The 22701-nt window shown below is 38.3% G+C and overlaps 1 protein-coding gene across 3 annotated transcripts in view; it reads left to right on the forward strand.

Moving 5' to 3' along the window:
• Positions 1 to 22701, forward strand: part of GNB4 (G protein subunit beta 4) — a 57129-nt gene that overhangs the window by 24744 nt on the left and 9684 nt on the right. For all 3 annotated transcript variants that reach the window (XM_078068902.1, XM_036115913.2, XM_078068910.1), the window contains 7 exons: positions 2396 to 2493; positions 9881 to 9919; positions 10615 to 10721; positions 11129 to 11192; positions 12663 to 12825; positions 14005 to 14071; positions 14178 to 14379. In XM_078068902.1, coding sequence (XP_077925028.1) covers positions 2437 to 2493; positions 9881 to 9919; positions 10615 to 10721; positions 11129 to 11192; positions 12663 to 12825; positions 14005 to 14071; positions 14178 to 14379 — 699 coding nt within the window. In that variant the 5' untranslated portion in view covers positions 2396 to 2436. The remainder of the gene's footprint in view (positions 1 to 2395; positions 2494 to 9880; positions 9920 to 10614; positions 10722 to 11128; positions 11193 to 12662; positions 12826 to 14004; positions 14072 to 14177; positions 14380 to 22701) is intronic.

The following is a 22701-nucleotide window of genomic DNA, read 5'->3' on the forward strand; positions in this document are numbered from 1 at the left end:
CTCAGTAAGAGCTTTACATCAGTTTTGCATGCCCAGGATTTTTTTGGAACTCAGAAAATAAAGCAGCATCAGAACCAGAGTTTTTAGGATTTGGGGGCCAGTGGTATCCTCGGTATGGTCCAACAAGGATAATTAAGGTTGTGAATTTAAAGAACCTAGAATGCTATTTATCTTCAGTTAGGCAGAATGATCTTCCAGATTGGCAGTAATCTAACCAGCCTGGTACTCCCTGAGGAACATACTAAATTGTTGGACAGAACTTCATCAAAAAATGGTTAAGCCTTATAATGATCAAAATTTGCTGGAAATTTAGATAAACGGAGAGCTATATTATAGTAGTAAATTGGACATGGAATATTAGAATGATGTCAGTTCTTACTTACGGTTCAATGCCTTTCCAAGCAATCCTAATAGATTAATTTGTTAATTTGACAAAATATAGTTAACCCTAATAAACAGATACTTGTACTACAGGTTGAAGTGAATGCAGGATGACACCAGAAACAGATTTTCTTTTTTTTCCCTAAAGATTTTATTTATTTTTTGACAAAGAGACAACGAGAGAGGGAACCCGAGCAGGGGGAGTGGGAGAGGGAGAAGCCGACTTCCTGCAGAGCAGGGAGCCGGATGCTGGGCTCGATCCCAGGACCCTGGGATCATGACCCGAGCCGAAGGCAGATGTTTAACGACTGAGCCACCCAGGCACTCCCAGATTTTCCCTTATGGGAATCAGAGTCTCTCTTACGGGAATTTGGAGATAGGGTGGTCATTTGGGTCTCTAATTTTGACCTGAGGAAATACAAACTGGGTCTTGTGCTCGGAGAAGCAGAAAAAGTTATTTTGTAGAAAGAAGAAAAACAAATAGGAAGAGAAAAACGGGACAGGTAGAGAAAGAATACTATCATAAGTTTTCAGCTTCAGTTTCTTCCTGAGGTTGTAATATTCCTGCCTTTGGGTTCTGTGATTCATCCTAAATCCTTTAAAATTTTTTTTCCTTTATTTATTAAGCTATTTCAGGTTAATTTACTGGGTAAGTGTCTTAGGCGCTGGGGATGTAGCAAAAAAACAAAGCAAAGTCCCAGCCTCAAGGAGCTTACATTCTTTTTTTTTTTTTTTTTAAGATTTTATTTATTTATTTGAGAGAGAAAGAATGAGACACAGAGCATGAGAGGGGGAGGGTCAGAAGGAGAAGCAGACTCCCTGCTGAGCAGGGAGCCCGATGTGGGACTCGATCCCGGGACTCCAGGATCATGACCTGAGCTGAAGGCAGTCGCTTAACCAACTGAGCAACCCAGGCGCCCAGGAGCTTACATTCTACCAGGAGGAAACAAACAACAAATAAGCAAATACATGTTAGATGGTGTTGAGTCCTCAAGTGGCTATGGGCTATCAGCAAAGGTCCCTCTGAGGAGGTAGCATTTGAGGAAAAGTCAGCAAGCAATGAAAATATCAGGGGTAAGAGGGAATTTCAGGCAGAGGGAAGAGCAAGTATAAAGACATTGAGACTAGATCCTACTTAGTGTGTTCAAAGGACATCAAGAAGTCTTTGGAGTGGGTGGAGCAGAGTGAGATGGACAGTGTGATTGAGAAGGTCAGAGGGGTGTGTGTAAGAGGTTGGGTAGGGCTCTGTAGGTCAAGGTAGAGTTAGGTTTTCCTCTGAATGGGAGTGGAAAACCTTGTAGGATTTAAAGGAGAAGAAAGACTGGTGTTTTAACAAAGGATGACTCAGTTGCCGTATTTAGGATAGACTGGGGTGTGGTGGAGGGCAGTAGAAAGGAGACCAGGTGAAAGATGGTGGTGGCTTAGACCAAGGTAGGCAGGGTGGGAGTTACCGGGGTTGGTCAGATCCTAGATATTTTTCTGAAGGAAGAACTGGCAGGCTTTGCTGATGGATTATATGTAGGGTGTGAAAGAAATAAGGATGACTCCCAGGTGTTCGGCTTAAAGGGTTGACAGGACTGAATTTCCATTTACTGAGACAGGGAAGACCCTGGGGGTGGAGTGGGGTTCAGCTTTGACGTATGAACTCTGTGGTGCCTATTAGACATCTAAATGGGGATAAATAGATATGGGTGCTCTCTGCAGTATTATCAAGTATTTCCTACTGGGCTGTATTCTAGTACTAACGGTCTGTAATTTAGTCTTGAATATTACAACTCAGGATTTCTCTTCCATCCTCCGATCACCTTCTCCATCAGACCCTGTTAGTGATCTAGATCTATATTTACTAAGTCGGTTGTTACTGGAACTTGGAATTGCTAGCTCACTTGAGTTTCAGAAGGATGAAAAAGAAGTTATATGTCAATAGTTTAGAAAGTAGATTAATATTTAAATGGAGAACTGAATTCAGCTCGCTCTGGTTTTTTATTTTTTGGTTTTTTTTTTTTTTTGACAGTTGCTTTCACTTGCTAATTTCTGAGGCAAACAAGTGAAAGGATGAGTGAACTGGAGCAGTTGAGGCAGGAAGCGGAACAGCTTCGGAATCAGATCCAGGTAAGAGCAAAGTTTCTCATTTTGGAATTTTAACATTTTTATTTAGTACCAGCGATGAATAAGATGTGTTCGTCATTGGATCAGTCTACATATATTAAATGTATCAGTCTTGAAGTGGTCAATTTGTTTTTATTGTACCTCTAAAGTACTCTCTCAAAATCATTCCTAACAAATATCTGTGTGGACTTATGACCTCTGTGTCCCTAAGAAGTTAATATTCTATATGTAATTCCTGCTGAAAGACAAACCTAATTCTCTTAGTCACACACCTGGAATCGTAGTTTGGTTTTTGGTGCAATATGATGAGGCAGAATTTATCGCATTGTAATACACTAGAAAAATCTGAATCTCTAAAATATTAGATTGCAGAAAAACATTAGAAATTATTAGTGGCATAATAACGTCTGTCATCTTTTACTGTTGGAAATCAACTCAAAACAGCAAAGAACTTAAACAAATACAAGTTCCATCTAACAACAAAATTAAAAGACACTTAGAACTTCACTCCAAGAATCGAACAGTGATGCATCAGGGTGTGGGAAGGCTCAGAGGGAGGGTTTCTGCAAAGTGGGTAGTACTCCCTCAGCAAAAACAGCAGTAATCCTCTGGAACAGTGGGAACAGATGTTTCCCTGGACGGAGGAATATCAAGGAACATAGAGCTAAAAGATGGCATGTCTATATCCCTTCATGTTTAGGAAGCCTCTTGGTGAGCAGGGTAGAGGAAAGAGACTGAATTGTAGCCTGCCTCTGCCTACTGACTGCAGAGAAAGCAAGGGCTGACACAGTAAGGGATACACATGAAGAACTTCAGCACAAAGCCAGAAGAATCCCTAATGGCTCGGAACACTGCTGGCCCCCCAACCCCCCAACCGTGAACTTTCTGCAAGAGCTGTTTCAGAAGAACTCCTCTGATTTGATGAGTGAAGAATGAGAAGAAAGGATTGAGCACAGGATCTATACAAGGATATTACAAGAAAAGAGAGGAAAGGGATGGAAAGAACAAAGGATGGCTGAAGAACACTCACCAAGAAAATGTTGATTCCGATTGGCTTGAAATCCTAAACCAAATCTCACTGCCAGGAATTCAAGGAAGTGGATGATTTAGATGTAAGAACTCTTGAGTTTGGTAGTTTAGGTGTCTGACAAAGCTGTCAAAACAAAGGAGGGATTTATTTTGCCTGGAATGATGAGAGAAGGCTTCACAGAATAATCCCTGAAGTAGATGTTGCCAACACCAGAATGGATTGTCTGCCACCTCAGCTTTGTGTCACTTGCCCCAGAAGCTGAACAGGACGGACTGACTGGCTAAGCACGTGGTCACATGACCGTGTCATTTTTAAAAAGTGTTCTCTGTATAGATGAGCTTGGATATTTATTTTTTTTGGATTGCATATAAATGAGATCCTATGGTGTTTGACTTTTTTCACTTAATGCTCACAGGATCCACCCATGTTGTTGGAAATGGCAAGATCTCATTTTCTTTTTATGGCTGAATAATATTCCTGTGCATGTATAGGTACCACCTGTGTTTTCTTCTAGGAGTTTTATGGTTTCAGGTATTAAATTCAAGTGTTTAGTCCATCTTGAGTTTATTTTTGTGTATGGTATAAGACAGTGGTAAAGTTTCATTCTTCTGCTTGTGGCTGTCCAGTTCTCCCAACACCATTTATTAAAGAGAGTCTTTCCCCTATTGTCATAAGTTAATTGACCATACATGCATAGGTGTATTTCTGGGCTCTCTCTTCCATTGATGCATATGTCCATTTTTATGCTAATACCATACTGTTTGATTACTGTGACTGTTTTTTTTTTTTTTTTTTAAAGATTTATTTATTTGAGAGAGAGAGAGAGAATGAGAGACAGAGAGCATGAGAGGGAGGAGGGTCAGAGGGAGAAGCAGACTCCCTGCCGAGCAGGGAGCCCGATGCGGGACTCGATCCCGGGACTCCAGGATCATGACCTGAGCCGAAGGCAGTCACTTAACCAACTGAGCCACCCAGGCGCCCTGATTACTGTGACTTTGTAATGCAGTTTGAGATCCGAGAGTGTGATGCCTCCCGTTCAGTTCTTCTGTCTCAAAATTTCTTTGGCTACTCAGGATCTTTTGCAGTTTCATACAGATTTTAGGATGTAAAATTGTATTTTTGTGAAAAATGCCATTTGAATTTTGATAGGGATTGCATTGCATCTGTAGCTTGCTTTGGGTAGTATGGACATTTTAACAGTATTCTTCCAGTCCATGAGCATAGAATAGCTTTGCGTTGATTTGTGTCTTCAGTTTTTTTCATCTGTGTCTTAATAGTTTTCGGTATACAGGTCTTTCACCTCCTTGGTTAAATTTATCCCTAGGTGTTTTATTCTTTTTGATGCAGTTGTAGATGGGATTGTTTTCTTGATTTCTTTCTGATAGTTTTTAGTGTATAGAAATGATAGATTTTTGTGTATCTTGTATGTATTTTGTATATCTTGCAGCTTTACTGAATTTATTTCTAATGGTTTTCTTTGTGGAGTCTTTAGGGTTTCCTATATATAATAACATGTCACCTGCTAATAGTGACAGTTTTATTTCTTCCTTTCCAATTTGGATGCCTTTATTCTTTCTCTTGCCTAATTGCTCTGGTGAGGACTTCCAGTAACATGTTGAATTAAAGTGGGGAGAGTGGGTATCCTTGTCTTGTTCCTGATGTTAGAGGATAAGGTTTCAGCTTTTCATTGTTGAGTGTGATGTTAGCTGGGGGCTTGTCATATAGGACCTTTATTATGTTGAGGCACACTTCCTCTATACCCACTTTTTTGAGAGTTTTTCTCATCAGTGGATGTTGAATTTTGTCAAATGCCTTTCTGCATGTTTTGAGATGAGCATACAGTTTTTATTTTTCATTTTGTTAATGTCCTGTATCATTGATTTGTGATGTTGAGCCATCCTTGCATCCCTGAAATAAGTCTCACTTGATTATGGTGTGATTGTTTTAATGTATTGTTGACTTTGTTTACTGCCAATTTGTTGAGGATTTTTACATCTGTGTTCATCAGGGATATTGGTCTGTAATTTCCTTGTGGTGTCCTTGCCTGGAATGATTGGCCAAACACAGGGTCCCATGCTAATCTCATTAATCCTCTTAGCAACCCTGTGAGGTAGATGGTGTTGCTTTGTTTCAAAGATGAGGAAACTGATCCTCAGTGAGATGAAATAACTTGCCAAGGTAACATAACTACAAAGTGGTAGCTCCAGGATTCAGGCCAGGTGTATATATATTTTTAAAGATTTTATTTTATTTATTTATTTGAGAGAGCATGTGTGTGCAGACAAGCTATGGGGAGGGGCAGAGGGAGAGGGAGAAGCAGACTCACCAAGCAGGGAGCTGGACACAGGGCTCAATCCCAGGACCCTGAGATCATGACCTGAGCCAAAGGCGGATGCTCACCTGACTGAGCCACCCAGGAGCCCCTCAGGCCAAGTATATTTTGACACCATATCCCATGCCCTCCCAGCCCTTCAGCCTGTGTTGTAGTCTGGTGGCTGTTCTCTGATCGTGCGTTGCTCTTTCCCCCTTCATCGCCGTTTTACAAATGGTTTCCTTTGCCTAGGGTTATACTACCTTGGCTCCACTTTTTCTCCCGCGACTCCTCTTCGTTGAGTCCCAGTCCTCTGAAAAGCCTCACCAGAGTCCTGTACTTGGATTTATTCTCCTTTTATTGGAAGGCAGGCAGCATGGCATGGTGGAAAGTGCATGGGCTTCAGCTTTTCATTATTCTGTGGCCATGAGCAAGTTTAACTTCTGTGATTCTTGATATCTTTCCTGTAAAGTGAGAATACCAGTGCCCACTGTGTAGGTTTGTGGAGAAGATCACGTGAAATGACGTGCATAGGACTTACCAGTAAATGGTAGCTCCTTACTCATACAGCACTTTGGATTTGTGTTACAGGGTTGATCACAGCTGGCCTTGTGTTGTGGTTCCTTGTGCGCGTTTGCCTCTGCTACTTGTACTTGGATGGAAAATTCTGTGTCCTAATCATTCTTCGTAGCTCACCAGCATCCCAAACACAATTGCATGGGTGCAGGTGCTCACATTCCTCTCCCATGATTTCAAGTAACCACATGTATGTAAGGTGCCATGTACTTTATTTCTCAGTTTAATCATGTCATGCTATATTTAAAGACCCTCCCTCTCTTTCTCCCTCACTTCTAAAATATAATCTAACTGTATACTTCACTGTGGTGTAAACACCTGACATCATAGAAATGTATGGAATCTTATGCAGTATTTTAAAATATTATTTTAAATTAAACAAGTAGAGGAAACAGACTTTTCTTTCATAATTGTTATTTTTCTCTTTTCACTTTTCTCTTGCACAAAGATGTCTTAGATTATGGTGGACAATATGGACTTCAGCCTTTAATTGGGAATAATTTTATATTCAGTTTTATAATGGATAAGTGTCATAAGAGTAAATTCTTCTGCATGTGAATAGAATCTTTTCATGATTTGCACGTAACTGCTATTTGTAGAATGCTTATATTCCAGCGTTTTAATTTTTACCGATTTGCACTAGTCAATAGTTTTCACTTACAGTTTAATTGTCCCGTTAATATTACAAGCCCTCTGAGGGCTGGCCTGTCTGGTTTGCTGCTGTAACTGTTATGCCCAGAATAGAACCTGACATAGATTGTGGTGTTTTTTTTAATTGAATAACTGAATTAAGAAAGATGACCTAAACAATGATAGTTCATTTTCACAAAGCTTAAAATCAGAAAACCCTGTTTTTAGAATGTGGCTCAGGCCATCACTGTCGTTTCTGGAAATTCCTTTCATTGTAGGAAACTGGACCCAATTATTCCTTGCCAAATGAGGTTTGACTAAGAATGAGAGAATCAGATCATATGTTTGTGTAACTACTTATGAATAGCCTTACATAGAAATATTGTAAGTGTTATAAATAGGTTGAAGGGCAGCTAAAAAAGTTCGTGTATTCCATGTAGTCTTTGCCGCAAGCGGAGGTAGGCATTTTTCCCTCGGCTGACAGGACAAGTTGTCCATTTGGGGCATTTATTCAACAACTGTGTGCTTCCTCTTGGCGGCAGGAGTATGCTAAGCGCAGTAGGGAAGAAGAGTTGAAGAGGATACTACCCTGACTTTTGAGAGGGGGAAAAATTGTTTCAAGTCTAGTAGGAAGAATTGTGCTTTTGATTTTCCCATGTTATATGCATCCTCTCAATTTATTGAGAACCCCGGTTTAAAACCTCTTGTTGCTTATTAAATGTTATTTTGTTCTATCGATTTCTGTTCACTATTATCTTCTTTCTGATAATTCCCTTCAGCTCGTGGAAAAATTTAAGGTCTCTTTGAAAGGCTGTCCGGTAATGCTTAAACATAAACACCTGCTTACATGTAAGGACCTTGCTATTAATGTATAGATGTGACTCAGTAAGAGCTGTTACCTATTACATAAATTGTTTTCCTGATGTAGCCTATCTTTTCCTCATTGGATCTAAAATATTGTATTTCTGATTGCAAGTACACTGTATACAGATACTAAGCATTTTAAAGAAGTGTTTATATATTTATAAAAATATTTCTGAAATGACCTGGGTATGCTATAAATATCCTTCCTATCACCTCAACTTCTAGATGCCAGAACAAACCAAAAGGGAACTCTGAAGCTTTTTGCTGAAGCTTAGTAACAAATATAACTCTGAATACTATGGGCTTATTAAATCAACCTAGTTCATTTTTACTCATGGGGATGAAATTTAAAATCTTTTAATCATAAACCAGAAGTATATTTGCACAATGGAATAGAATTGAGAGTCCCTAAATGAACCCATGTATCTAGGACCGATTGATTTTTTTTTTTTTTTTTTTCCCAACGAGGATAACAAGACCATTTGAGAGGGAGAAAACAGTCTTTTCAACAGATGGTGCTTGGACAACTGGATATCTACACGCAAAAGAATGAATTTGGACTCCTACCTCATACCATTTATAAAAATTAACTGAAAATAGTACCTAAATATAAACGCTAAAAGTGTAAAAATTTAGGGGCGCCTGGGTGGCACAGTCGGTTAAGCGTCCAACTCCTGGTTTTGGCTTGGGTCATGATCTCAGGGTTCTGGGATGGAGCCCCACATCAGGCTCCTTGCTCAGGTGGAGTCTGCGGAGTCTGCTTGAGATTCTCTCTCTCTCTCTCTGCCCCTCCCACTCGTGCTGTCTCTTTCTCAAATAAATAAAATCTTAAAAAAATAAAAATAAAAATTTTAGAACTAAACATAAGCTGTTAATCTTTGTGACCTTGGATTCAGCAGCAGTTTAATATGACACTGAAAGCCCAAGCAACAGAAGAAGTAAAAACTTCTGTAAGGACACTAGTCAAGAAAATGAAAAGACAGCCTACAGAATGGGAGAAAATATTTGCAAATCATACATCTGATAAGGATCTAGTGTCCAGAATATATAAAGAGCTCCTACAGTTCAACAATAATGCAATTTAAAAATGGGCAAAGGATTTGAATAAACATTTCTCCAAAGAAGATTTACAGATGGCCAGTAAGCACATGTACAGATAGATGAAAAAGATGCTCACCATCACTAATCATTAGGAAAATGCAAATCAAAACTACAGTGAGATACCACTTCACAACCATGAAAATGGCTAATAATAATAATAATACAAAGGACAACTGTGGGTGAGGATGTGAAGAAATTGGAAAGCTCATAATACATTCCTGGTGGGAGTGTAAAATGGTGCAGCTGCTGTGAAGAAAACAATTTGACACTTGATTAAAGAGTTAATCGTAGAGTTATCACATCCTCCACCACTCCTAGGTATATACACAGGAGAACTGAAAACATGTATACACAACTTGTACATGAATGTTCACAGCCTCATTATTCACAAAAGCCAAAAAGTGGAAAGAACTTAGTCCATCAGTTAATGGATAAACAGTGTGATCCATCCATACAGCGGACTATTACTCAGCCATAAAAAGAAATGGAGTACTGACATTTGCTACAACATGGATGGACCCTGAAAACCTACATTAAGTGAAAGAAGCCAGACACAAAAGGTCATATTATAGGATTCCATTTGTAGGAAATGTCCAGAATGGGCAAATCTATAGAGATAGAAAGTAAACTAGTGATTACCAGGGAATGAGTGAATTGGGAGGTATAGGGATTTTGTTTGTTTGTTTGTTTATGGTAAATGTTCTGGAATTAGTGGTGGTTGCACAAAGTTGTGAAGATACTAACCACTGAATTTTAAATAAAGAATATGTGGTACAGTGAAAGGTGTATTTGTCAGTCTACATTTTCAATGAAAATAGTATTTTAAGTCCTATCTAGAGATTTCCATGTTTAAATGTATTATAATCCTCTTTCTTTAGGATGCTAGGAAAGCATGTAATGATGCAACGCTTATTCAGGTAAAGTTGTTTTGTTTTGTTTTTTCTCCATTCGTTTTAGTAATTCACATGAAAGAGCTTGATAACGGATGCAAATGACATTCAGGTGGTTTTTATTGTATTTAATTGAAAAGAGATCTGTATTTAAAAACTAATCTGTAATTTGTCAAATGATGTACATGTGCTTTTTAAAGCATACTTGTTAAAATAGAAGCCTGTGGAAAAACAAATACTCTAAAAAATACATAGATTCATATGTATTTTTTTAGGTAATTTCTGATTCTTTTTGATATGCGCTATTATACTTTTTTTTCTTACATCAACTCTTAGGAAGGTTTCATTAGTTTAATATTGATAATTTTTATTAAGGAAATACTTTATGTGCTGTACTAAAGCTTGCTTTCTTATGGACAGTTAAAATTATACGTGTTTTACTGTTTGATCATCTATTTGCTTTTTATTTGTGGCTCTTTTTTTTTTTTTCTAAAGTTGGGAGATATATATTCTTAAAAGTTAATAGTCTATAATAGATATTCTCACTGGAAGGTGTGCAAATAGGATCATTTTAAGTCATGCTTTTTCTTCAACTTACTGATCCTATAATGGCTCTGGGATTATTGCTATAAATTTGTCTTCTTCTTATGCCTATTATATCTACTTTATTGTCTGAGCTATGTCTAAGATGTAAAAAATAACATTCTTGGTGTTTTCTAAAGATCACATCAAATATGGATTCTGTGGGCCGAATACAAATGCGAACGAGACGTACGTTGAGGGGTCACCTAGCTAAGATCTATGCTATGCATTGGGGATATGATTCAAGGTTTGTACCTGCCCTTTTTTTTTTTTAAAGAGGTGGGGGGAGAGAGGGGCAGGAGAAAGGAGGAGAGAAGAGAGAGAATCTCAAGCCGACTCTGCACTGAGCACGGAGCCCAAGGCAGGGCTCGATCCCAGGACCCTGGGAACATGACCTGAGCTGAAGGCAGACGCTTAACCGACTGAGCCACCCAGGCGCCCCAAAATGTTTAAATTTTGCTAAAATCTATGTCCTATTGAAAATTTTGGCATGCAAAATAAATTTTATTTTTTTAAGTTGGTAAGATATTTTCTGGTATCAAGTTTTTAATAGAAAAATATTTTTTTCTGAACTGCCCTACAGTAATGCAATGCATGACTAATTTAAACTACTTTTTCCTCTGTGTCAGATTATTTTTGTGTTTGTTCCTCTAGGCTACTAGTCAGTGCTTCCCAAGATGGAAAATTAATTATTTGGGATAGCTATACAACAAATAAGGTAGGATTTCTTAGTCATTTTCTTTAACCTTTTATTTGGTCTGGTGTCCAACAGTTCTTTCCTTTATTCAATTACTTCAAACCAGTTTCCTTCAAAGATAAATTTATTCCATTTATTTTAATCTAGATCCTCTCTTCGGGCTTAGTGTTTGCTTTTAATATTAAGCCCTTTTATGTTCCCAAGGACAGTGGTAGGACTATCATTCAGTGTATTTTACTTGAGTCTCCTACTTTGTATTTTAATATTAGAAAAGGATGTGCATCAGTTTTACATATGGATGATTTATTTATTTTTTTAAGTTTTATTTATTTAATCTCTAGATTCAACATGGGGCTCAAACTCACAACCTTGAGATCAGGAGTCACAACGCTCTTCTGACTGAGCCAGCCAGGTGCCCCTTTAAATGATTTTTTTTTTTTTAACTTACCCATTTCCTAATGGGCAGAGACCCTGAGATTTTTATTTCTAGTTGTGGGTAAGCCAGAATGCTAGTGTGAGGCTTTCCTTCGGTCCACTCTAGCCACTGATTGGTGTTTCTGGATTGCTCAGAAGATGCAGTAGCTTGGAGGCAAATTACAACTTTTCCCTGTCTCTTGGCAGAACCCAGTGGGTCCTCCTAATGTGTCCACCAGAAGGAATCCTTGGTGTAAAGGGGTTGAGTGGTAGCAGAAAAGCTTCAAGAAAACTTACACACATGAAATACCTTTTAGATTCTGTGTATACTTCTATCACTATTTTTATTGAAGATTTAAAAGTACTGTTTTGTGAAGTAAATAATAACTTCAGCCTGGTTGAGATTTTTTTTTTTTTTTTAAAGATTTTATTTATTTATTTGAGAGAGAGAGTGAGAGAGAGAAAGAGCACAAGAGGGGGGAGCGGGAGAGGGAGAAGCAGACTCCCTGCTGGAGCAGGGAGCCCGATGCGGGACTCGATCCCGGGACTCCAGGATCATGACCTGAGCCGAAGGCAGACGCTTAACCAACTGAGACACCCAGGCGCCCCCACGGAGCTATCTCTTCATGGGAGAACCATTTTATTTTTTTATTTTTTATGGAAGAACCATTTTAATTGGCTCTGATAATTGCATTGTTCAGTGTTATATTGGAGGAAATTCCTCTTTTGACTGTTATTGCAAAAACAAAGAATTTTATTCAATTCTTTAACATTTTGCACTTAATATTTTGAATGGGTATATTAGCATTGAAACATTCTGCGTCCTCTTAAAATAATTTCTGAAAAAGAACACTTAAATCCGAATGAATTGGTGATAAATGCTAACATGCCTATTACTTTTTCTGTATTAGTATTTTATTTTTCATTGTTCTCTTAAACCATTGCGTTTTTAATTTGGCTTATTTTTAGTTAGATGCATTTAATTTTTAGTAATATTTGCTTCACTGTAAATCGTTTTCAAAAATGGACTGTTTTTGTAATCTTAGTAATAGTGTTTGTGTTATATTTGTTGTACAGATGCATGCTATTCCTTTGAGGTCTTCCTGGGTGATGACCTGTGCCTACGCTCCCTCCGGTAATTATGTCGCGTGTGGAGGGCTGGACAACATCTGCTCTATATATAACTTAAAAACCAGAGAGGGAAACGTGAGAGTGAGCCGAGAGTTACCAGGTCACACAGGTGAGCTCCACTAAATATTGTCCTTTCTTACCAAGTATGAGGACTCCTAAGGGAGCCGATCAACGAGAACGAGTGACAAATCATGGTCAGCTGCTGAAGATTGAGTGTTAATCAAGTGAGAGGAGAAAGGAATATGAATCGGCAACGGACCAACTTTATAGTTCTACAAATAATGACTGTAACTTTATTTCTCTTTCAAAAATAGTCAATTTTATAAAAATGACAGATTGATTGTAAAATATTCAAACAATAAAAGAAAAGAAAAAGCAAATACAGGGGCACTTGGGTGGTCAGTCAGTTAAGTGACTCTTGATTTCGGCTCAGGTCATGATCTCAGGGATGTGAGTTCAAGCCCTGTGTTGGGCTCCATGCTGGGCATGGAGCCTACTTTAAAAAAAAGGGGGGGGGAGCAAATAGAATTTTCTGTTTTCTCTACAACCATATAACAGTTATGGGATTTTGGCATCTGTACTTAGTTATGTAATTAAAAGTGTGTATTAGATACACAGTGGAAAATACTTCACGAATGTGGTAGTGCATTGCTTGATTTGCCAGTATGCACACCATAGAGTGTACACCGTACTGTAGCATTTGGTTTGCAGTATTAATAAGGAATTTATGGCCACTCATCAGGCTTCTGCCTCTCCAAGAATACTTTTAAATCTCCGAATTCTTGGTAGTACTATTTGATGATGCTTTTTACAAAAATCTCTAATAGCATTTTCTTGCCATTTCCATATTTGGAAACACTGGTGAATTCTCATTCAGGTGACCCTTTTCCATGAAGCCTTCACTGAGGTTGTCGTAATTTCTCACAGTATTATTAAAGGATTTCCCAGTGTACCTAACCTAGTCTTCCATAGATGATAGAGATTTGTGTAAAGGAATCTCTCTGTCTTTGGTAATCATAGTAGGCAGAAGGGACTGTGTCCTAAGTTTGTCATTTTCAGAGTGTCTAACAGGGCGCCCCATCAACATAGTAAATACCTGAGAGTTTGTTGATAAAATTGAGTTGCAGACAGCATGGAACTTGAGGTAACTAAAAGTAGAACTATAGATTATACTAACAAACATTTGTTGCCCACGTATTGGGTTTTAAAAAAATGTGTTACTATTTCACATGGTAATTGAGTCACCCTGTCAGTGATAACCTGAAATGTGTTGCTCTCTGTGCCGTAGGCTACTTGTCCTGCTGTCGATTTTTAGATGACAGCCAAATTGTTACAAGTTCAGGAGACACAACTTGGTAAGTGTGGCCCACAAGAACAGTGATTTGGGGGTTGAGGGTGGTAGCAGGAACTAACATTAGGAAAGATCTAATAGTCATTATTTTAATTTATGTTTAATTATAGTGCTTTATGGGACATCGAAACTGCCCAGCAGACCACCACATTCACTGGGCATTCTGGAGATGTGATGAGTCTTTCTCTGAGTCCTGACATGAGGACTTTTGTTTCTGGTGCTTGTGATGCCTCTTCAAAATTGTGGGATATTCGAGATGGAATGTGCAGACAGTCTTTCACTGGACATGTGTCAGACATTAATGCTGTCAGTGTAAGTAAATAGCATTTCTAAAGAAATGCACTGTGCCTATAAACTGTTGACATCTTTAACGTGATTTTAACAACAAAAACTCCAAAGAGGTAACCACAAATAGATTAAGCCAGGTAAGTATTCGTGTATATGAAAATGAAGTAGTCATTTGTGGTTATTATTGTCCTATGTAGGTCAAATGCTAAACTGTGTAGAAATGACTAGGATTTCCAGAACTACTATGAATACAAATGCTTATGTGTATAAGACACTCCTAATTTTGTAAGAAGATGTATTTGGGGAAAAAACTGCTTTCTATTTATTCACATATTGAAAGCCATTTTTTATAATTTTGTTGAACATCTGAGAAAGTAAATGCTTTGTTACCCCCACCCCCTATTAGTAGGCCAGCCTGGTTAGAAAAAGAGAATTTTAGAGCAGGTAAACCTAGTCTTCTCCATCTCTCATCCTATCACCTCTATCAGGTTGATGGTATTCTCTTTTCCTAATTTGCTTAGATTTTGTCAGGGATGAATGGAGTTTATTAAATGCTTTCTCTTCATCTGTTGAGATGATCATGTGGTTTTTGTTTTTTTAGTCTGTTAAATGGTGAATTCACGTTGATTCACCCCCACCCCCCAAATATTAACCCAACCCTGTAATTCTGGGACAAACCACTCTTGGTCATCATGCATAACTTTTTAATATATTAATGCATTTGATTTATAAAAGTTTTTATAAAGTTTTACAGCCATATTCATAAAAGTTCTATTTTTCCTTCAAATGTTTTTTCTGGTTTGGTATGAGACTGATGCTGGCCTTGTAGGCAGAGTTGGGGACCATTCCCTCCACTTCAGTTGTCTGGGACAGATTGTGTAGAATTGGTCTTATTTCTTCCTTAAATGTTTGGTTTAATTTCCCTGTGAAAGCTCTCTAGGAGAATTTTCTTTGTGAGAAGAGATTTAACTACAAATTTAATGTCTTACTTGGATATAGGCTTGTTGAGGTTATCCATTTATCCATTGAGTCCTAACCCCCACTACCTCAGGATGTGACCTTATTTGAAAATAGGGTTGTTGCAGATGTGATTAGCTGAGTCATACCAGATTGAAGGTCATTTAATCCAAGATAAGGGGTATCCTTAGAAAAGGATCTGGGAAAGCTCCAGACCAACAGGCAAAGAAGGTAAACAGTGTGAAGACTCACAGGGAAAAGACTGCCATCCACAGCCCTTAGACACGGACTGTGAGACCTTAAATTTCTGCTGTTTAAGCCACCCAGTTTGTGGTGCTTTGTTACATGGCCGCCCTAGCAAATGAATACGTTTGGTAGAGGTTTATCTGTTTTCTTTATCTTCTCAAAGAACCATCTTTTGGTTTGAACAGTGTGCTCTATTTTTCTGCTTTATTAATTGATTTTTCTGATTATTTCTTTGCTGTGTAGTTGGGTTTCATTTTCTTTTTCTAGGTGTGTAATGTAGAAGTTGATACCATTGATTTGAAACTTTTTTTTCTTTCTTAATACTGAAGCTTAAAGTGGTAAATTTCTAAACATTGCTTTTGGTGCATTCCACAGATTTGGATGTGCTGTGTTTTCATTTTCATTTAGTTAAAAATTCTTTATAATTTTGATCTCTTTGACGCATGAGTTTTTTAGAAGTATGTTACATAGTTTTCAAATATATGGAGATTTTCTAGATATCTTTATTTTTGTTAGTTTTTAATTGCATTATGGTCCAAGAATACACTTTGCATGATTTATAGGATTCTAAACTTCTTGAGACTTGTTTTATGGTCCAGAATACAGTCTGGCCTGGTCATTGTTCTGCACTTGAAAAGAATCTCTGTTCTGTTACTGGATGGAGAGTTCCACAGATAACAATTATCTCAAGTTGGTTAATAGTATTATTCAGGTCTTCTGTATCCTTACTGATACTTGTCAGTTCTTTCTATTTATTATTGAGAGAGGGCTATTGAAATCTCTAATCCTGTATTTGTCCATTTTTCCTTGCAGTTTATTAGTTTTTGCTTCAGTGAGTATTTCAAAGCATAAACCTTTAGGATTATTGTGTTCTCCTGGTCAGTTGATTTCTTTATCATTATGAAATGTCCCTCTTTATCCCTGGTAATATTATTTACTCTGAAATTTTCGTCTGATATTAATAGAACTACCCCAGCTTTCTTTTGATTAGTCTTAGCATGGGCGTATCTTTTTCCTTGCTTTTACTTGCTATTTGTATTTTATATTCAGAGTGATTTTCTTATAGGGCAGTAGTTGGGTCTAAAGAGTCCTATTTTGGGGCGCCTGGGTGGCTCAGTCAGTTAAGCGTCTGCCTTTGGCTCAGGTCATGATCCCAGGGTCCTGGGATCGAGTCCTGCATCGGGCTCCCTACTCAGCAGTGAGTCTGCTTCTCCCTCTCCCTCTGCCCCTTCCCCTCCCCTGCTCATGCTTGCTCATGCGCTCAAATCTTTAAAAAAAAAAAAAAAAAAAAAAAAAAGTCCTATTTCTGCCTGTTACTATTTAGACCATTTACATTTTATGTGATTATTGTATTGACATGATTAGGTTTAAATCCACCATCTTGCTCTTTGCCTTTTGTCCTGTCTATTCTTTGTTCTTTTTCTGCCTTCTTTTGAGGTTTTAAAAAATTTTTGAATTTCTAAATTTCCTTTCTTGGCTTTTTAGCAATATTTTTGTTGGTTTTTGTGGTTGTGGTTGTGGTTGCCGAGAAAATCTGTGGTATACATTTCTAGTTTATGGCAGTCTACCTTTAAGTGCTCTTATACCACTTTTACACATAGATAAGCACCTTTTACCTGGATTCTCCCACTTCTCCCCTCCCAGCCTTTGTGCAATTGTTGTCATACATTTTACTTTTAAACCCTACAGTACATTGATATTATTGTTGCTTTCAAGAGCTGATGCTCCTTTAGGAAGATTTAACAAATAAAGTCTTTACGTTTATTAACATAGTTACCATTTTCTGTGCTCCTCATTCTTTTGTTTATGGGTTCAGATTTTCATCTATTTTTCTTCTTGAAAGGCTTCCTTTAATGTTTCTTATAGTGTAAATCTGTTAAAGTCGGTCAGCTTTTGTATATCTAAAATATTTTTTATTTTGCTTTCATTTTTGAAAAATATTTTCACTGGTTTTTTTTTTTTCCCCTTCTGTTGATACTCTAAAGATGTTATTCCACTGTCTTCTGGTTTATGTTGGTACTGATGTGAGATGTACTATCATGCTTATATTTGGTCTCTACACAGTGTGTCCTTTGTTTTCCTCTGGATACTTTTAATATTTTTTTTTTTTTCTTAAAGATTTTATCCATTTATTTCAGAGAGAGAACAAGTTGAGCTGAGGCATGGTAAAGGGGCAGAGGGAGAGGGGGAGAGAGAATCTCAGGGAGACTCTGCACTGGGCACGGAGCCCGATGCAGGCCTTGATCCCAGAATCCCAAGACCATGACCTGAGCTGAAACCAAGAGTTAATGGCTGAACCGACTGAGCCACCCAGGTGCCCTTTCTCTTTGTTTTTAAACAACTTGATTATGATGTGTCTTTGTATAATTTTCTTCATATTTCTCGTGTCTGGATCTGTGGATTATTCATCAAATTTGGAAACTTTTCAGCCATTATCATTAAAATATATTTCTGTCTCTTCTCCTCTGGGGTCTCCAGATACACATATATTAAGACACCTGAAGTGTTCCCACAGTTCACTCATACTGTGTTCATTTTATTTTTCAGTCTTGTTCCTCGCTGTATTTCACTCTGGATAGTTGGCTGTTGCTGTGTCTTCCAGCTCAGTACACTTCTGCAGTGTCTCATCTGCCATTAAACCCATACAGTGTCCTTTTTAATCTCAGACATTGCTTTTTGTCCTTGTCTGTTAATTCTGTCATCTGATATTTTTGGGGTTTGTGTCAGCAGAATGATTTTTTTTTCCCCTCCTAATTATGGGTCATATTTTCTCGCTTTTGCATGTCTGATTTTCATTAGATGTGATGCCAGACATTGTAAATTTTACCTTGTTGGGTGTTGGATAATTTTGTATTTATATAAATACTATTTAGCTTTGTCCTAGGGAATAGTTATTTGGAAATAATTTGATCCTTTCGGGTCTTACATTTCAGTTTTGTTAGGTGGACCAGAGCACCACTTTGTGTATGCTTAAGTTTGTCCCACCAGTGAGGGGAAAACCTTATGATCTCTCTTCCCAGTGAATTGTGAGGTTTCCCCCCTTTCTAGGAGGGACAGACATTATTCCTGGGCCTGGGTGAGCATTGGCTTGTTTCCTGTTATCTTTATGGGTATCTCCTCTGCTTGAGTAGTTTCCTCACATACCTGTGGTCAGCACTCAGCTGAATACTTGAGGGGCCCCTTACCATCTCCTGACTTTCTGTCAGGAGAAGAGAGGGTTGTCCTCTCCAGTTTCTGGCCTGTGAACTCTAGCTGCCTTGGACTCCCTGGATTCCCAGCTGTCTCCTCAACTCTGGGACATCAGTGGGCTCCATTTGGGATCCCCTTCCCAGCACCATGACCTGTAAACTTTCTCCAGGCAGGAAGTTGGTGCAGTTATGGGGCTTACCTCATGTGTGTCCTGTCTCTCAGGGACCACTCTCCTTTGTTGACTGATAGCCAGTGTCTTTAGAACCAGGTTTCATATACTTTGTCAATTTTATTTATTTTATTTTTTTCAGCATGGGGGTAAATGTAATCACTGTTAACTCCATTTGGGCTGAAAGCAGAAGTATAATTCTTCAGCTCATTTTTGTGAAAAATTAAGAATTTAAAGGGGCTTGCCCAGTATACGAAAGTAATTTAAAAAGACCAACATAGACCTATCCTTTTGAAATTAAGATATCAAAACATAAGGACAAAAAAATTCTAGAAATACTCAAAATGAAAAGGTAGATTACCTTGATACAAAAGATGAAAAAAAGTCAGGCTAGCCTCACACTTTCCCATAATAGACAGGGCTGGAAGGCTTCTGAACAATATCTGCTGAGTGTTGAGGGAGAAATACTGTGACCCAGGAATTTTAAGTATCAGAGGCCTTATTTTATGACAGGGGAGAAATATACCAGTAAATATAACCTAGGATAAGAAATTAAGATCACATATAATAACTCAAGGCAATACATGTAAATGGTTGCCACTATTAAAAGATACATTGTTAAGTCAAACTATATGTTGTTTATAAGAGCTACATCTAAAACAAAATGGCCCAGGAAAGCTAACGGTAAAAATGAGTGGGCAAATGATAAACTAAAAGAAATCTGTAGTAATATTACTATATTTCTATTATACAAAGTAAAATTGAAATACAAACTATAAGACGAGAAGTTTTATGTTAACAAGAAATGGTCCGTGGTGAAGCTGTCACATTGAAATGCGCAGAAAGCCAAAGCCATTAGAAATGCAAGGAGAAATGAATCCAAAACACCATTATGTAGGAGACTTTCATATACAACCTTGGGATCCTGATACCCTAGGTAGGCAAGAAAAAAGATGAAGGATTTATTTATTTATTTATTTATTTATTTATTTATTTATTATTTATAAAGATTTTATTTATTTATTTGATAGAGACACAGCGAGAGAGGGAACACAATCAGGGGGAGTGGGAGAGAGAGAAGCAGGCTTCCCGTGGAGCAGGGAGCCCGATGTGGGGCTCGATCCCAGGACCCTGGGACCATGACCTGAGCCGAAGGCAGACGCTTAACGACTGAGCCACCCAGGCGCCCCAAGATGAAGGATTTAAATAATGTAGTTTAATAATGTTGACTGAATAAACCTTGCACCCTGCACTGGACATATGTTCTTAAACATAAGAACCAGTCGCATAGTAGGCCACTAAAGAAATAATCTGAAGTGAATAGCTCAGGACTTCGAAAAAACAGTTCACACTAGGAGAGGGAGAGAAAGGAGCTGGTTAAGGAGAAAAGGAAAAAATGCAGATTGAAGTGAGAACCTCTACCTGAACCAGCAGGTCCTCCACCATCTACCCTCTGCCCCTTCGCTGTGGTCCGTCCAGCCTTGAGCAGCAAGTCTGATGTCCCGAGTTGTGAAAAACGTTTTGTCCCCAGTTTAGTGCAGACTTACCGTGTGGCAGAACCTGACCAGAGCAACAAGGAGCGGTTTATAGTCTTTACTTACCCCACTTAGGATGACTGTATCTGTCCCTGGACACACTGTTGTGTTCATTACAGCATGCTACTTCGGGCCCAGTGGAGTTGTTCTTAATACACAGCATATTCCTCTTCTAATAAGTTCTGAAAAACAACCATCCTGAGGGGTTCATATCAGCCTCTTAGGGACTGTGGACCTGTGGTCACCCATGACCTACACTGCTTCCCTCTCTCTCTGAACTGCCCAGTCGTCCCTCTGCCTCAGTCACACTGGGCTCCTTGCCACCGCCACCTCTCCCCCCCCCCCCAGGACTGTCACCCTTACTGCCCCCCACCCCCATGTCTCTGATCTTCCTAACAGAATCCCATCACTTCACCTCCTGCAGGGTTGGAGGGGGGGGATTCTTCAGTAAATCCTACTTCTCAGTAGTGTCTTCCCTGGACACTCTAAGGTTTTGCCCATGCGCCCTTGCTCTTGTCCTGGCCTTTTTTTTTTTTTTTTTTTCCCCTTCTTAGTATTTACCATGATCTAACATGCTTATTTTTTATTTGCTTTTCATGTTTATGGTCTGCTTCACAAGAATATAAGCTCCATGGAGACAAAGATTTTTCAGTTTTGTTGACTTCCATTTACCACCAGACCAGCATTTAGAACTGTGCATGATACAGTAGGTGCTTAGTGCATATATGTTGAATGAACAAATATTTAGAAAATTTTGTAATTTCTAGGGGCGCCTGGGTGGCTCAGTCGTTAAGCGTCTGCCTTCGGCTCAGGTCATGGTCCCAGGGTCCTGGGATTGGCCCCGCGTCGGGCTCCCTGCTCCGCGGGAAGCCTGCTTCTCCCTCTCCCACTCCCCCTGCTTGTGTTCCCTCTCTCTCTGTGTCTCTCTCTGTCAAATAAATAAATAAAATCTTAAAAAAAAAAAATTATTTCTAGAAAATTATTAGAAAATTAAAAAATTCAAATACTCTAAGATTTGACTCCCTAAATCTCTGGTAAACTTAAGAAGGATAAAGTGGTGCTTGGGTGGCTCAGTCGTTGAGCGTCTGCCTTCGGCTCAGGTCATAATCCCAGGGTCCTGGGATCGAGCCCCACGTCGGGCTCCCTGCTCCACGGGAAGCCTGCTTCTCCCTCTCCCACTCCCCCTGCTTGTGTTTCCTCTCTTGCTGTCTGTCTGTCAAATAAATAAATAAAGTCTTTAAAAAAAGAAAAGGATAAATATTGCAGATACATAAAATTAAGAATAGTAAAGGTTATATTACATATAAAAGATTTTATTATTTTTTAAAGATTTTAAAAATCATAAAATACATAACATGGTAATTCTAAGTCATTTTTCCAAAACTGACTCAATAAATGAAAACTTGACTAGATCGTTTATTACGATTTTTTTTATTATGTTATGTCACCATACAATATATCATTAGTTTTTGATGTAGTGTTCCATGATTCATTATTTGCATATAACACCCAGTGCTCCATGCAGAACGTGCCCTCTTTAATAGCCATCACCATGCTAACCCATCCTCCCACCCCCCTCCCCTCTAGAACCCTCAGTTTGTTGACTAGATAGATAGTTTAAAACTACTTTTTATGAAAATGTTCAGACCCATGTAGTTTATTGGCAAATAATCCATACTTTGAAGGAACAGAGTTTCAGTACTATTAAAACTGTTTTTGAACACAGAAAAAGACTGAAAGTTTCCCAGTTCATTGTGTCAAACTAGCATAACCCTTACATCAAAACACAAGAAAAGGGTCTCCCTTAAAACTAGATAAAAGCATCTTAGGAAAAATTATAGCAAATCAAATCCAACAAGGTGTCAAGGTAAAAATAAATTATCAAGTAAAAATTAATTCTAAGAATGAAAGAATGACTTAATATTAGGAAATCTATTAATAAAATTTACCAAGTCATTTTGTCAGTATTTTGGATGCCAAAAGGTATCTGATAGAAAACAAACACCCATTTTTAAAAAACAAAAAACTCAGTACTAGAAAGCTTCTCTGTCATTAAAAACAAACAAAAAACCCAAAGAAACCCAACTTAAATGAACAGCCAACATCACACTTTTCTTTAAATGCATCTGGCAGACTTTATATTCAAGTATTCCCTCTAGCTCTTAGGGCCGTCCTAAGCGCCCAGGAAATTAAACTAGTTCATCGTATTGGTAAGGTGATCATATATCATCCAAACTAGGAAATGTGTAA

This window comes from Halichoerus grypus, chromosome 1 (genome assembly GCF_964656455.1).
Source record: "Halichoerus grypus chromosome 1, mHalGry1.hap1.1, whole genome shotgun sequence".
Taxonomy (NCBI): Eukaryota; Metazoa; Chordata; class Mammalia; order Carnivora; family Phocidae; genus Halichoerus; species Halichoerus grypus.